The sequence below is a fragment of the Myotis yumanensis genome, unplaced genomic scaffold (genome assembly GCF_028538775.1).
Source record: "Myotis yumanensis isolate MYYU_CA2020_CCGP unplaced genomic scaffold, mMyoYum1.0.hap1 SCAF_2, whole genome shotgun sequence".
Classification (NCBI taxonomy): Eukaryota; Metazoa; Chordata; class Mammalia; order Chiroptera; family Vespertilionidae; genus Myotis; species Myotis yumanensis.
Window position 1 is genome coordinate 64632972 of NW_027223753.1, and position 16999 is coordinate 64649970.

The 16999-nt window shown below is 40.7% G+C and overlaps 1 protein-coding gene across 1 annotated transcript in view; it reads left to right on the forward strand.

Moving 5' to 3' along the window:
- The first annotated feature begins 795 nt into the window (after positions 1-795).
- Positions 796-16999, forward strand: part of CLCA2 (chloride channel accessory 2) — a 45483-nt gene continuing 29279 nt past the window's right edge. The window contains exons 1-3 of the mRNA XM_070403401.1: positions 796-1005; positions 1899-2036; positions 14181-14331. Of these exons, the coding sequence (XP_070259502.1) occupies positions 820-1005; positions 1899-2036; positions 14181-14331 (475 nt within the window). The 5' untranslated portion in view covers positions 796-819. The remainder of the gene's footprint in view (positions 1006-1898; positions 2037-14180; positions 14332-16999) is intronic.

Here is a 16999-nt window from a genome sequence, read left to right on the forward strand (position 1 = left end):
AGGCCTACTTCAATCCAGAACCTGTAATGGGTACTGGAGGAATGGAAGGCTGACTGAGGCAGAGTCTCGCCCTCAAGAGAGAGTTGCTGGAGGAGAAATTCATTCTTTGCCCAGCCCCAGAGGAAAGAAGGCAGCCAGGGCAGAGGGACAGGCCTCTGTGGTCTGCTCAGGCATCCACGTTCCCAGCACTTGGCGCTCCCTAGGGGTTACCTGATACCCTGCCCCAGCCATTAGCTGAGAGCTTGCCCAGACTATCTGACCCAAGGCCCTAGGCACAGGGCCGCAGGATGGATTTCTAAATCTTCAAAATAACCAGACAGAGGAATCTTAACAACAAACAAAATATGACTCGAGTGCGGTGGGGAAGTAGTTGCGCTGACGGATGGAGAAGGCTGTCAAGGATAAGGAGAGGAAAATCACTATAGATTTTTGTGTTTCTGGTGAAAGTGGATAGAACAATCCAGATTCTCTGATTTCCAGCCCGGCTACCCAGGCCTCTCTCTTTCAAGCTCCTTTTGTCTTATTTTCCTCTCCCTTCAGAGAAATATAAAATGAGTATGAGGTGGAAGATTCATTGCCCAACTATGATTCAGGAGAAAGCTCAGCCGCAGAACAGGCAAGTGTGGCATTGCCTGGAGAAAAGGGACTTGCAGAGGCAGGTCCCAGATAGATCCACCCCTGATTTTGCAAAGAAGGCACCTCCTACACTACAAGTTCTAGGACCTTCAAGTTCAGAAGGAAACTATTTTGCCCTGTCACCTGGCACAATGCATCTAGCAGGACCAGTGTGAGTAAACCAGTCTGAGGCTTCTCTACAACATGACCCACGGGGACAAAGCAGGTACTGTTTGCTGCCTGAAGATTGCGACTCTCCTGGTGGCTCTAAGTCCAGAACTCCTATTCCTGGGAGCTGGAGTGCAGCTTCGAGACAACGGGTATGATGGGTTACTCATTGCAATCAATCCTCAGGTGTCCGAGGATCAGAACCTCATCCCAAACATCAAGGTGAGTGGCAAAAATGAAGTCAAGTTCATTATCCCATTAGAACAGACCTGTAGCCTTCTGTAGGGAGCTAACAACCCCGTCTGATTTATAATTTGAGCCGTAAAGAGAGCAGCGTTTCTGAAAGATTGCACCAAACGTTATGATTATGGGCAAGCCAGAGTGTTCACCTAATTCTGGGTAGTCTCAGTTCACAGACTGTTGATCTAGTCCTCTTTTATTTTTTGTTGTTGATTTACTACTAATTTTAGTGTTTTTTGTGTTCCTGCATGACTGTTTGGGGTGGCAACTTAAGAAATAATGTACTGTGGCAACAAAGACCAGATGTTTGACTGATGAATAAGCATGATTTTGTGCTTATTAAAATCATGTGGTTGGATTCCCTCCTGAGGGTGAGAATTCTCAGACAGAAAGAGTGGTAGTCTGGATGGAGTGCCAAAGAGCAAAGTTCTTGCTTTTTACCTGAATGTTCTCTAATTGACTATTTTCACCTTACAACAAGGAAGGATCACAACTCCATCACTTAGGAGCCTCCTTTCGTTAACGCTTTAGTGAAATTAGTAACATTTATAAGGTGTGGTCTCGAACATGCCCACAGGTGTGACATGAAAAGGATTTGTTTGGTAAAAGCTTAAAAGCCTTTCAAAAAATTGGAAAATTATATAGGCAAGCCCAGACACGTAATTAGTGTCCTAAAAATCTTCTCCAGAAAACCATTTAAGTTTAGTTTGTCCCTAAGTTTTCAAGTCTAATGCTGTCTCTAATAGAAATGGGCTCCTTCAAAATGTTTCCATTATTTGTTACTATTACTTTATTCAAGTGTGACTAGCAAATTCAAACATAAAGGACTTACAATGATAAAGGATAAAACAAGCTTTTCTTTTATTTGGTTATAGGAAATGGTAACCGAAGCTTCTTTTTACCTGTTCAATGCTACCAAGAGAAGAGTGTTTTTCAGAAATACAAAGATTTTAATACCTGCCACGTGGAAAGCTAATAATTACAGCAAAGTTAAACAAGAATCATATGAAAAGGTAAGAATTCAGTTTCATTAAATGAGCCTAAATCAAGGGTGGGAGTGTGAAACAACCAAAATACTGTGTTCAAACTTTAAAAGTGAGAACTTATGCAAAAATAAATCATTGATATTAATATGCAAATACAGTATTGGGAAGATTGTTAACCACAAAATATATAGATATATAATAAAGGAGTACCAATTTTGCACTAAAAAGTAAGCAAAATGCCATTGCTCAGGTAGCCTCTCAGATTGCTTTACTTTGTAACCTACAGGGTCTTTCCTGAAATTTCTGGTTAAGGACCAAAAACTAGCTTTATCTATTAAGTCTGAGCTGTAAAGGGAACAATTCCAGTTATGACTATCTTTATAATCTGTCGGGGCAGTAAACAGGCACGTCCAGAGAGAAACATTGGCCACCCATGCATATAAAAATATGACTGTCTTCTGCCAGCGTGTAAATTAGGAAAATTTCCGTGTCTATTTGATTCCCAAACCCATGTTCTTTGCACTAAGCTATGTTGTCTCTAGCTTTCTATAGAGATTGCATTAACCAGTTTGGCCATCTGTGGAACAAAGAAGTATTGGAGATAACCAACCCCCTAACCAGGTAGTATTCCTGATCCCAATGAAGAAATAAATAACTAAAGCAAAAATGAGAATATGACTGAACAGAAAGATTAAAGGAAATAATAGTCATTAAAGGCTGTTCATATATCTGTTGGATACCAATTTCTTTAACCTCATAATATCAATTAAGGCAACTCTTAGTGGATAATAATTATGCACAGTATCCATTCTAGGCACTATGGAGGACTCAAGGACAAGCAAGGTGATTCCTGTGAATCTAGTTTCACGTAGGTAGGAAGGCGGGGAGGAGAGAAAGGGTTAGGAATAGTAGGCAGGCACTGGGCTACTGTGGTCTACAAGGTAGAATGTTAATCCTGAACGGCCTGAGTATTCCATCCTTTGCAAAGCACTTTCTCTTTTGCTTCAGGACATATTTCAGGAAATAGGAATGAGACTGTGTCTAAATGACAAGGGCATGACACCTGTAGCTCTTTTTGTAGGTGTTGCCTTACATCCCCATGACATGTTTTATATCTGAAAGTTTATACCTTGATCCCCTTTACCCATTTCCACACCCCAACTCCCCTGTCCTCTGACAACCACTAATCTGTTCTCTATGAGTCTGGTTTTGTTTTTTAGATTCCACATATAAGTGAAATCATGCAGTATTTGTCTTTCTCTCTGAATTCTTTTACTTAGCATAAGGTTTCCAGGTCTATCCATGTTGTCACAACGGCAAGATTACATTCTTTGTTATTTCATTGTGTGTGTGTGCATGTGTGTATTATATAGTATGTATATATATATATATATATATATATATATATATATATATATTACATCTATAATAACAAAAGCCTAATGCACATCCTTCCTTCCCGACAAAGCCACAGTGGTAGAGGGGGTCGAGGCAGAGGCAGCAACCACATGTGCGGGGGGCCAAGGCCTTTGCATGACTTTCGTGCATCAGACCTGTAAAATTTATATATATATATATATATATATATATATATATATATTATTTATAATATCTTCTTTATCCATTTATCCTTTGATTGACACTAAGGTTTTTCCCCATGTGTTGGTTATCTACACTAATAAAAGACAAACATGCAAATTGACCTTGTCTTCGCTATGCCTTAAGCCACGCCCACCAGCCAATCAGAACGACTATATGCAAATTAACCCAACCAAGATGGCGGCCAGCAGCCACAGAGCTGGAGCAAGCAGGAGGCTTGGTTGCCCCAATGATGGAGGAAGCCAAGCTTCCCGCTTGCTGAGGCGGGCTCTGAGCTCCACTCAAAGCAACAAAGTTTCAATTATAAAAGTTAAATAAACCCCAGATACCTGCTTTCAGCCAGCTGTGGCCATGGAGCTGGAGCGAGCAGGAGGCTTCCCTCATGCCCACCCTGGCCGTCTCTGAGCTTCTCTCAAGGCTACAAAGTTTCAATTGTAGAAGGTAAATATATCCCAGAATAAAAAAAAAGAAAAGAAAAAAAGAGGAGGCTGGGAGCTTCCGTCGCCGGGGGGCTAGGCCAGCCTGAAAATGGCCCTCAACCCCTCACCCAGACTGGCCAGGCACCCCAGTGGGGACCCTCACCCTGAAAAGGGTGTGACCAGCCTGAAAACGGCCCTCAGCCCCTCACCCAGACTGGCCAAACCTCCATGGGGTGAAGGTCCCCACTGGGGGGGGCTTGACCAGCCTTCAAACAACCATCAGCTCCTCACCCAGGCTGGCCAGGCACCCCAGTAGGGACCCCCACCCTGAAGGGGGTGTGACCAGCCTGCAAACACCCATCAGCCCCTCACCCAGGCTGGCCAGGAACCCCAGTGGGACCCCCACCCTGATCTGGGACACCCTTCAGGGCAAACCAGCCGGCCCCCACACATGCACCAGGACTCTATCCTATATAATAATAAAAGGGTTATATGAAAATTGACCCTAACAGCTTAACGACTGGGAATGACTGGTCACTATGACACACACTGACCACCAGGGGGCAGATGCTCAATGCAGGAGCTGCCCCCTGGTGATCATTGCGCTCCCACAGGGGGAGCTCTGCTCAGCCACAAGCCAGGCTGATGGCTGCCAGTACAGCGGTGGTGGTGGGAGCCTCTCCTGCCTCCTCAGCAGCGCTAAGGATGTCCGACTGCAGCTTAGGCCTGCTTCCTGCTGGCAACTGGACAGCACTAAGGATGTCCGACTGCAGCTTAGGCCTGCTTCCTGCTGGCAACTGGACCCCCAAGGGCTGCCGGGCTGCCAGAGGGATGTCTGACTGCCAGCTTGGGCCCGATCCCCCAGGGAGTGGTCCTAAGCCAACAGGTGGACATCTTCCGAGGGGTCCCAGACTGTAAGAGGGCATAAGCCAGGCTGAGGGACCCCCCCGAGTGCACAAATTTTTGTGCACTGGGCCTCTAGTTGTAAATAATGCTGAAATGAACATACAGTGCATCTATCATTTTAATTAGTGTTTTCTTTTTTTTCAGATAAATATCTAGAATTGCAATTGTTTGATCATATGCCAGTTTTAGTTCTCATTTTATGAGGAAACTTCATACTGTGTTCCATAGTGATTGCACCAATTTACATTCTTACCAACAGTGAATACAAGATCCCAGGTTTTTACATCCTCATCAATTGTTATTTCTTGTCTTATTTTATAACTAGAGGCCCAGTGCATGAAATTCGTGGACTCAGGGAGAGGTCCTTTAGCCCGGCCTGTGCCCTCTTGCAGACCAGGAGTCCTCAGGAGTGGGCCTAAGCCACAGTCTGGCCTCCCTCTGCAGGAGGCAACCTGTGGGCCGATTGGGGGACAGGGCTGGCTGGTGAGTGGCCAGCCTCACCTCCTGATCACCCCTCTACCACCACTGGTTACTGCTCCCCCTCCCCCCGATTGACATCCCCTCCCTCTGCCCACTGGCACCCGTCTTGGCTGGCATGGAGCCACTTGCTTGCTGGCTCCATCCCCCGCTGACTGGTCATTCTACCGTTTGGTTAATTTGCATATTAGGTTTTTATTATATAGGATAACCATTCTGACAGGTATGAGGCGATATCTCATTGTGGTTTTGAATTGCATTTTTCTGATGATTAGTGATGCCGAGCATGTTTTCATGTGCCTATTGGCCATCGGTATGTCTATGGGAAAATGTTTATTCAGATCCTCTGCACATTTTTAATCAGATTGTTTTTGTTATGGAGTTTTATGAGTTATTTATATATTTTTATATTAACAACTTATTGGATATATAGTTTGCAAATATTTTCTCCCATTTTGTAGGTTGCCTTTTTTTAACCGACGGTTTTTTTCCTTCACTGTGCAGAAGCTTTCAGTTTGATATAATTTCATGTGTTTATTTTTGCCCTTGTCTTTAGAGTCAGATGTCCCCCCCAACCAAAAAAAAAAAAAAAACACCCCAAATTACTATGTATTACATTCCAGTCATTAATCAATGTTGAGTTATTTTTCTATGTGGTGTAAGATAATAATCCAGTTTCATCCTTTTGCAGGTAGCTGTCCAATTTTCCAACACCATTACTGAGAGATTGTCATTTTCACTGTATATTTTTGCCTCCATTATCATAAATTAATTGACCATATATGCATGAATTAATTTATGGGCTCTCTAGTCTGTTCCATGGATCTATGTGTCAATTTTTATACTGATACTGTTTTGATTATTACTATAGCTTTGTAGCATAGTTAAAAATCAGGATGCATACCTCCACCTTTGTTCTTCTTTCTCAAGGCTGCTTTAGCTATTCAGGGTCTTTAGTGATTCCATACAAATCTTAAAATTATTTGTTCTAGCTCTGTGAAAAATGCTATTGGAATTTTGATAGGGATTTCATTGAACTTATAGATTGCTTTAGAGAGTATGGACATTTTAACAATATTAATTGTTCCAAAGTATGAGCCAAAATAGCTCTGCATCTATTTGTGTCTTCTTCAATTCTTTTTATCAGTGTCTTATAGTTTTCAGTGTACAGGTTTTTAACCTCTTTGGTAACTTTATTCTTAGGTATTTTATTCTTTTTGATGCAGTTGTAAACGGATTGTTTTCTTAATTTATCTGATAGTTTGACGTTAGTATATAGAAATGCAATCAATTCTTATAGTAATTTTGTATCATGCAACTTTATTGAATTCATTTATTAGTTCTAACAATTTTTGGTGGAATCTTTAGGGGTTTTTTATATATAAAGTATCATGTCATCAACACATAGTGCTAGTTTTACATTTTCCTTTCCAATGTGGATGCCTTTATTTCTTTTTCTTGTCTAGTTGCTCTGGCTAGGACCTGTAATAGTACTACATGTGGAGTAAAAATGGTGAGTGAAAGAATCCTTATCTTATTCCTGATCCTAGAATAAAAGCTTTTAACCTTTCACCACTGAGTATGATGTTAGTTGTGAGAGCTTATTGTATGTGGCCTTTATTATGTTGAGGTACATTTCCTCTATACCAAATTTATTGAGAGTTAATGTTTATCATAAATGTTGTTAAACACTTTCTTTGCATTTATTGATCATGTTATGATCATACGATTTTCATCTTTCATTTTGTTTTATTGTGGTGTCTTACATTGATTTGTGGATGTTGAGAAATCCTTGTATCCCTGTAATAAATCCCACTTGATCGTGGCATGTGGTCCTTTTAATATATTGTTAAATTTCGTTTGCTGATATTTTGCTGAGGATTTTTGCATCTATGTTTATTGGGTATATTTTCCTTTTTTGTGGAGTCCTTGTCTGGTTCTGTTATCAGGGTAATGCTGGCTTTGTAAAATGAGTTTGGAAGTATTTCCCCCATCTCAATTTTTTTTTGGTAGTGATTGAGAAGGAGAGTTATTAAAACTTCTTTGAATGTTTGGTTGAATTGATCCATTAAGCCATCTGGCCCTGGATTTTTCTTTTTTGGGAGGGTTTTGCCTACTTATTCAATCTTCTTACTAGTAATTTGTCTATTCAGATTTTCTATTCATGGTTCAATCTTGAGAGATTGTATGTTTCTAAGAATTTATCCATTTATTCTAGGTTGTCTAATTTGTTGGAGTATAATTGTTCATAGTAGTCTCTTATGATCCTTTGTATTTCTGTGGTATCATTTGTAACTTCTCTTACATTTCTTAATTTATTTGAGCTTTTCCTCTCTCTCTCTCTCTCTCTCTCTCTCTCTCTCTCTCTATCATCTCCATCTCTCATTTCTGTTAAGTCTAGTTTAAGGTTTGTTAATTTGGTGTATCTTCTCAAAGAATCAGCACTTAGTTTCATTGATTTGTTTTTATTTTTATTGCATTTCCATCTTATCTTTAATATTTCCTTTCTTCTAACTTTGGGTTTTGTTTGTCCTTCTTTTCCTATTTCTTTTAGGTGTAAAATTAGAATATTTATTTGAGGTTTTTCTTGTTTCTTGAAGTAGGCTTGTATTGCTGTGAACTTCCCTCTTAGATATGCTTTTGCTGCATCCATAGATTACGGGATGTTGTATTTCTGTTTTCACTTTCCTCTAGGTATTTTTTATTTTTTCAGTGAATTCTTCAATGATCCAGTAGTTCTTCAGTAGCATGTTGTTTAATCTCCACATATTTATGCTTTTTCCAGTTTTTTTCTTGTAATTGATTCCTAGATTTATACCATTGTATTTATAAAAGATGCTTGATGTGATTTCAGTATTCTTGAATTTATTGAGAATCATTTTGTGGCCTAACATGATCTATCCTGAAAAATGTTCTATGTGCACTTGAGAAGAAGGTGTATTCTGCTTCTTTTGATCAAATGTTCTGCATATATTTATTAAATCCATCTTAATAGATCTAAAGTTTTCTTTAAGACTGATGTTTCCTTATTGATTTCTATATGGATGATCTCTCCATTGATAAAAATGGGGTGCTAAAGTCTCTACTATTATTGTATGCTGTCAATTTCTCCCTTTAGGTATGTTCATATTCACTTCATATATTTTTCTAATCCTATGTTGGATGCATATATATTCACAAATGATATATCTTCTTGCTGGATTGGCCTCTTTATTATTATGCAATGACCTTTGTCTTGTATTACAGTCTTTGTCTTTTTAAAGTCTTTTTGTCTTATATGATTTGATTTTTAAATTTCTATTTATGTGAAACATTTTTTCCCATCCTTTCACTTTCAGTCTGTGTGTCTCCTTACATCTGAAGAAAGTCTCTTGTAGGGAGCAAATAGACACATTTTGTTTATTTACCCATTTATCCATTCTATGTCTTTTGATTGAATAATTTAGTCCATTTACATTTAAGTAATTATTGATAGACTAGAGGCCCGGTGCATGAAATTCATGCATAGGGGGTGGGTCCCTCAGACCGACCTGCACCCTCTTCAATCTGGGAGCCCTCAGGGGAGCCCTCTCCAATCTGGGAGCCCTGATGACTGAGGCCCACAACTCGTGGTTCTCTGCTCCCTGTGGGGTCTGGCCGCTCCATGCCCACTGCCTAGAGACTCTCTGCAGCACCGAGGCTCTCCGTGGCCACCCAGCTGCTCCGCATGCACACGCACGCTACCATGAGGTCCTCCATGGCCGGGGCGGGATGCTTGCCTCATCGCTGCAGTGATGACGCAAGCATCCCACACCAGCCACTTCGCACCCGCTGCCCAGAGGTCCTCTGCGGCAGGGGCGGAATGCTTGCCTCATTGCCACGGCGACGAAGCAAGCATTCTGCCAGGCCACTCATGCTGCCTGCTCTCAGTGGCCGCCCCCCAGGACTGGGGGACTCTGGAGAGGCTGAGGGAACTGGGCGCTATCATCTTGTGGCTATGGGCACCACCATCGTTGTGATGGAGTGACGGTTAATTTGCATATTGCCCCTTTATTAGATGGGATATGTGATTATTGATATTTTGTTAATTTTTTATTAGCTGTTTTGTAGTTTCTATGTGTTCTTTTTCTCTTCTCTTGCTCTTTTCCCTGTGGTTTGATTACTTTATTTGGTATTATGCTTACATTCCTTTCTCATTATCTTTTGTGTATCTGCTATGGGTTTTTGTTTTGTGGTTACTATAAAGCTCACATAGAGCAGCCTATATCCATAAAACAGTCTGCTTTAAATTGATAGCAAGTCACATTTCAGCACATTCTAAAATTCTACACTTCTACTCCCCTTACCATGTTTTATATTTTTGATGTCACATTTTATATCTTTTTATTTTATGCATACCTTAACTAATTACTGTAATTTTAGTTAATTTTACTACCTTTTTCTTTTAACTTCATAATACCTTTATAAGTGATGACTCCATTGCTTTAAGTATATATTTACCTTTATCAGTAGGATTTTTACTTTCATGTGTTTTCTTGTTATTAATTAGTGCCATTTCTTTTCAGCTTAAAGAAATCCCTTAACATTTCTTGTAAAGATAAATTAGTGGTGACAAACTTCTTTGGATTTTGCTTTCCTGGAAGACTCTCTATTTCTCCTTGAATTCTGAATGATAACCTTGCTGATAGAGTATTCTTGGTTGAAAATTAATTTTTTTTCAGTACTTTGAATATGTCTTGCTGCTCCCTTCTGGCCCATAAAATTTCTGCTGAAATATCTTCTGATAGCCTTATGGGGTTTCCCTTGTATGAAATAAGTTGTTTTCTCTCACTGCTTTCAAAACTGTCTTTATCTTTTGCCATTTTAATTATAATGTGTCTTGGTGTGTATGTCTTTGGGTTTACCTTATTTGGAACTCTCTGGGCTTTCTGGACCTGGATGTCTGTTCACTTCCTCAGGTTAAGAAGTTTTCAGCAATTATTTCTTCAAATACTTTTCTGCCCCATTTCTCTCTCTCTTTTCGCCTTCTTGGATCTGTAAATGCAAATGTTATTTCTTTCAATGTTGTCCTATGAGTCTTTTCAGCCATATTCACTTTTTAAAAATTATCTTCTCCTTGTGTTGCTCTGCTTGTGTGAGTTCCAATGCTTTTTTTTACAGCTCACTGATCTGTTCTTCTGCTTTATCCAATCTGTTTTTGAACCTCTCTAGTATATTCTTCAGTTCAGTTATTATATGCTTCAGTGTTATATCTTCTGTTTGATACTTTCTTTTATATTCTCTTTCTTTGTTGAAGTTCTCATTACGTTCATCCATTCTTTTCCCAAGTTTGCTAAACAACTTTATGACCATTTATTTGAATTCTTTATCAGGTAGATTACTTCTTTATATAATTAAGATTTTTCTGAGTTTTTGTCTTGTTCTTTTATTTGGAATATATTTCTTTGTTTCATTACTTTGTTTAACTCCGTTTCTGTGTATTAGGTAAGACAGCTACTTCTCTCAGTCTTGAATGAGTTGGCTTGTATAGGTGATGAACCTTGTTATTCAACTTTGCCCTAGCTCTTGGTTGTCTCTTAAACCTTTGTGATGTTCAAACAGTCTGATTTATTCTTAATAGGTCCCCATTGTTGAGGGAGTGGCAAGACCTGTCAGTTTCTCAAGGAGAGGAATCTTATTTAGCACCTAGTTTCAAGTCTATTTGGAAGCCAGACTCTCAGGCAGCAGCTTTTAAAGTACTTGAATATATCCATAATCATTACCCCTGCTGGTCTTCAGATCAGGAGATCTGGAAGAGTTTCCTAGGTGATGCTGGCTGTCTTCAGTAAGGCAGCAAGAAACCCTTAACTGTCATGCCTCGGCTTCAGTGATGCCTCAAGAAAATGTCTTGTCTGTGTGTGCACATGCACACATGCTGCCTTTAGGGAGGGTTCAGGGGGATGCTGTGATGTTGGTGCTCGCAGGCCGCAGCCAGGGAGTGGGAGAGTGTTGCAATTGGCTTTCCTGGTGACTTTCTGCTCATCTTTCCCAGCCAGGGAGTGGTTGAATCTTGCAACCCCACTCTCCCATTTCAGCAAGGTGATGGGAAAGTGTAGAAATGACTCATCCTGCCCGTCCTAGCAATGCAGTGTGTGTGTGTATGAGCGGGGGGGGGGGGGGGGGGGGGGGGAGGGTGCAACACCCAATCTCACTCACTTGTGCTAGCAGGGCGGGTGGAGAATGCAAAAATAGAATCTGCCAGTGCCTCCATCTCCAGAGAGAGTTTCAACTTTTCTCTGCTCCATCCACAGGTGCTTTAAGATTAGTGAATCAATCTCCTTCAGCGGTTCTCAACCTGTGGGTCGCGAACAATGAAAATACATCCTGCATATCAGATATTTACATTATGATTCATAACAGTAGCAAAATTACACTTATGAAGTAGCAACAAAAATAATTTTATGGTTGGGGGTCACCACAACATGAGGGTCGCAGCATTAAGAAGGTTGGGGGTCACCACAACATGAGGGTCGCAGCATTAAGAAGGTTGAGAACCACTGGTGGTGCTTTGCAAACTTCTTCTTTTGTACTGGGTCCCCGGACAAATGAAACCTCACATAAGCCCTTTAAAAGAAGAACCTCAGTTCCCTAAAGCCCTTTGGGCCCCTTGGACAGCAGCCCCATTGGTTTTCTAAGCCAGACATGTGTGGGGCTTGTCTCTCCAGTTCAGACCCCCGGTGATGTAGCTCTCGCCTCCGGGGAAGCAGCAGACTGGTGTAGCCTCCCTATCGTGTGTCGCTACATTAGAGATGCTTGTCTCTGCTTCCCTACCCATCTCAATGTGGTCCTTTTATCTTTTCTTCATGGAAGAGCAGTTTAGTTTGCAGATTTTTTGGAGGAAAATGACCCATATGTAGCTATAGATTCTGTGTGTCCATGTCCAAGGGAGGAGGCGAGTTCAGCATCTTCCTGTGTTGCCATCTTGGACCCCCATCTGAAGGTGGCACAGCTCAGTGCAATTTCAGAAAATTTTAATCTGGGAAACTGGGAGGGCAAATGGAAGAAACGAAACTCTGTGGGAATTTGCTAAACTGTTAAAATGTAGATGGTTTATGTGTTTTTAAAAAATTTTATTGGGGTGACTGTCGTAAGTGTTTCCCTCCACGTCCTGTGTGGTTCAGGGTTCGGGTCTGGAAGTGGAGCCGCACACAAATGAAATAGAAAAGACACAAGATAACTTGGGAATATGGGGGACCAGGCGAGCAAGTCCAACTCAAGAGGAAGGACTTCCACTGTGCTCAGGCCTCACCAAGCTTTTATAGTGAGGGGTAAACAAGGTAGTGGTTACCATAGTTACACAGTTCTTGTGAGTTTCACTTGTTTACACTGTTCTTGCACTTCCTCAGCCCATTAGCTTCCCAGATAAGATCTAGGGAGTGTTATAAGGTCAAGCCTAATTATGCTAAGAGGACTGTGCCCTTTAAACTAGGACTTGTTTGGGACTTCGCCAGCAGGTCAGTCTGAGGCTTAACCCTATATCAGTTTCCCACAGGTGACATTACTCAACATGAACATATAGGATTCATGTGTGGATTACTAATTGACAAAATTTGTATATAAGACCATGCGCTCACCACCCAAAGTCAAATCTCTTGTCATCACATATTAGAACCCCTTTCTTCCCCCACCTTCCTCCCTCTGGCAACCACCACACTGCTGTTTGTGTTCATAAGTTTCAGTATTATATTCCACATATGAGTCAAATCATATAGCTCTTAGCTTTTTCTGTTTGACTCATTTCACTTCACATAATATTCTCAAGGTCCATCTGGTTGTTGTAAATGATGCTATTTCATTCTTTCTTATGATCGTGTAGTGCTCCATTGTGTATATGTACCACATCTTCTGTATCCAGTCCTCCATTGTAGGGTACTTTAGCTGTTTCCAACTCTTTGGCCACTGTGAATAATGCTGTAATGAACATTAGGGTACATATATCTTTGCATATAAATTATTTTGAGTTTTTTGGATATATACCAGGAGTGGGATTGTTGGGTCGTATGATAATTTTTAATTTTTTGAGGAATTGCCAAACTGCTTTCCATAGTTGTTGTACCAGTCTACATTCCCACCAGCAGTGAATGAGGGTTCCCTTTTTTCCACAACCTCTCCAACACTTTTGTTGCTTGTCTTGTTGATAATGGCCACTCTAACTGGTGTAAGGTGGTATCTCATTGTAGTAGAATATTTGATGGACTTGACCCCAAAGGCAAGGGAGGTAAAGGCAAAAATAAATGAATGGGACTATATCAAACTGAAGAGCTTCTGCACAGCAAAAAAAAATGGACAACTAAACAAACAGGCAGCTAACAAGATGGGAGATGATATTTGCAAACAGTAGCTCTGACAAAGGTTTAATTTCCCAAATATATAAAGAACTCATAAAATTCAACACCAAACAAATAAACATTCCAATCAAAACATGGGCAGAGGACCTGAAAATACACCTCTCCCAAGAAGACATACAAACAGCCAATAAATATATGAAAAGATGTTCAACCTCACTGGCAATCAGGGAAATGTAGATGGTCTTTAAAGTGCCAAATAATTTTGTTGATATTTAGTTGTGAATGCATTTTAAACTCCATCTATAAGGCACTTTAAAAATATGTTTTTAAATTTGAATATAATTAATACAGTAAAATGTACAGATCTGAAGTGTACTGTTCAAAGTATTTTAATGTGTATATGTTTATGTCACCAACATCACAGTTGAGCTATAGAGTGTTACAAGGTATTTCTTTTAATTTAGGCAAATGTTATAGTGACTGCCTCGTCTGGGGCACATGGAGGTGATCCATATACCCTACAATATAGAGGGTGTGGAAAAGAGGGAAAACACATCTATTTCACACCTGACTTTCTACTGAATGATGACTTAACAGCTGGCTATGGATCCCGAGGTAAGAAATAGACATTTGCCATTACTTTTTACAATATTCTGGGCTTAGTGCTGAAAAGGACTCAGAGAACCTGAAATTTGCCAAAGACTTACCATATGGTTGGGAGATAGGCCACACACCCATGAAAAAATGAGAAACAAAGTGGGCCAAAGAATTAAGCACCAGGTTAATGGTCCAGTTAGTACTGTAAGAATTTAGTGAAAGGAGAAAACATTTTGAGCTAAGGATGGTCAGAAATGGCTTCATTGAGCAGAGGATCTTCAAGGTTGAATATCATTTTAATAAAAGGAAAAGGGGGAGAGAGCAATGGAAATAGTATGGATAAATTTGTTCTAGCAGAAGAATCCAGGGCATATTTAGACATGCGAACAGTAGATCCTATTAATGGGGCAGAGTGACTGTGGGCAGTGAAGTAGTAGGTGAAAATGCTGAAATACACATGGGGGTTAGTGATGGAGAGCTTCAAATGCCCAAATTAGTAATTCACCACTGAAAGCTTATAAACACAGGAGTGCCAACATCAAAGCATTGCTTTGAGATGATGAAATGGACTGTGAGGATAATCTGGCTTCCTCATATCAATGAGGGAAAATCGGATAAAAGGAGAACAACTAAGAGAAGGTCAGGTACAAGGCCATGAGACTGGAATGTGGAGGCAGTGAGATGAGGAGGACAGGAAAGGTAGTAATAACAACAATGAGAACTTTCCATGTTCTAGGTGCTGTGCTGTTTGCTTTTCAAATGTTATCTTGTTGAATCCTAACAACTCTACGTGATGAGAGATATTCCAGAAGGGAAAAGGAGAACTAGAGGTCTGAAGTACTAAAGTATGAAGGTTAAGGGGGATGTATGTGAGCAGCATTAGGGACACACCAAGTTTTTGGCAGAAATGGAAGGAACCAACTTGAAGGGGGAAATCCACAAGTATGGATTGAGGCAAGTTGATTATGAGGAGCAGTGAACTATCCTGGTAGAAAAGAAAAACAGCCTGTGGTTGAATGTGTGTGGCTGGAGTTTGGGAAAGTAGACAGGTTTGGAAACGCATTTAGTGGGTGAGATCTGAGGGAGAAACTATGGTGAGAAAAGAGCAGCAGGTCAAGGACCAACCATCCCAGTCTTAATTTTTTGTTTTTTATTTTAACATACTAGAGGCCCAATGCACGAAATTTGTGCAAGGGGCTTGACCCTCGCAGCCCCAACTTCATCCGGAAGGTCGTCCGGAAGGACATCCGGGAGGTCGTTCGGCTGTTCAGTCTAATTAGCATATTAGCTCTTTATTACATAGGAGAATAGTATTGCCTTCCAATAATGTTACTATGATTACCCCCATTTAAATCTAAACAGATTCTGTTATCCTCTATATATCTAGCAGGAGTTGGGGCAACATGCTCTATAAATCACATTTTATAAGACACTTAAAACTTTGTAAGAGTTTTTTTTTCTGGTAACTATGTGTTGCTGATAATCACTGCATAAATATATAACTTCATCAGCACTTCTAAATTCCATGAGTAGGCACAAACTTTTCCTTAACACTTTCAACTTACACTATTCCCTTCCTTCCTTTGTCCCAAGGTCAAAAAATTGCACAATATGCCACAGCTTGAGTCAACTGAGCAAGCACTTCCTGGGTTTCCATAACTTTAACAATTTTTTTTAAAAGTGCACTTTGAAAGGGGAGTTAAACTGAAAAGCATCATGGAGGAAGAAGTCAGTTTTTGATCTGAATGTTGAAGGAAATGCAATATTTTGAGAGGTAGAGAAAAAGTTATAAAGGATTGTATGCTGAGGATGAGGGTTTCCATGAGCTAAGGGTTGCAAATAAATATAAATGTGAAGAATCAGGTATATAAAAAAAAAGGAAACATCTATGCTAGAGAGGAAGTTCTGTGATTTCTTTGCTCCTTCTTTCTCCCTGACTGCAATATTTTAATCATCGTTCTGGATAGTAGAATTATTCTTCATTGTTCTGAAGAATAAGAAAGGTTTATTTGCTTATTTGGTATCTTAGTTTGTCTGGGCTGCTATAACAGACTATCACAGACTAGGTGGCTTATAAACAGCAGAAATTTCTCACAGTTCTGGAGCCTGGAAGTCCAAGATCAAGGCACCAGCAGGTGACACTGAATATACCCTTCCTGGTACATAAACAGCCATCTTCTCATTGTGTCCTCACCTGGCAGAAAAGGAAAGGAGCACTCTGGATTCTCTCTCTCTTATTGTGGTTGTTGTTGTTATGCCCAGATTTCAAGATTCCCAAGAAACCACATCAGGGAGCCATCCAATCCGATGCAAAAGCATAAGAATCTGTATTTCAAGCTAGCTTGAGCTCTCCATCCACCAGACTCACCGACACATCGGCTAGCCAAGTGGCCAAGAGAGCCAACCCCGCCCAGAGACCGGTTATATAGGGGGGGGGGTCGGAGTAAGGGGAGGAGAAAGGACTGTGCTCTGCCGATTGGCCAGGCGCAAGCCGGGTCCTGTTACACAGGATGTGGTCATATCTATGGCGCGCACTTCCCTTGACTGTCATTGATTAGTTTAAAATCCCGGGCATGGCCAGCAGAGGCCTGGGCTTCCGGGAAGAAGGCCGCACGTGGCCCCAACATGGAGGATACAGGCAAGATGGAGGGCATAGCCCTCGCCCTTTCAGTTGTTAATCCTCACC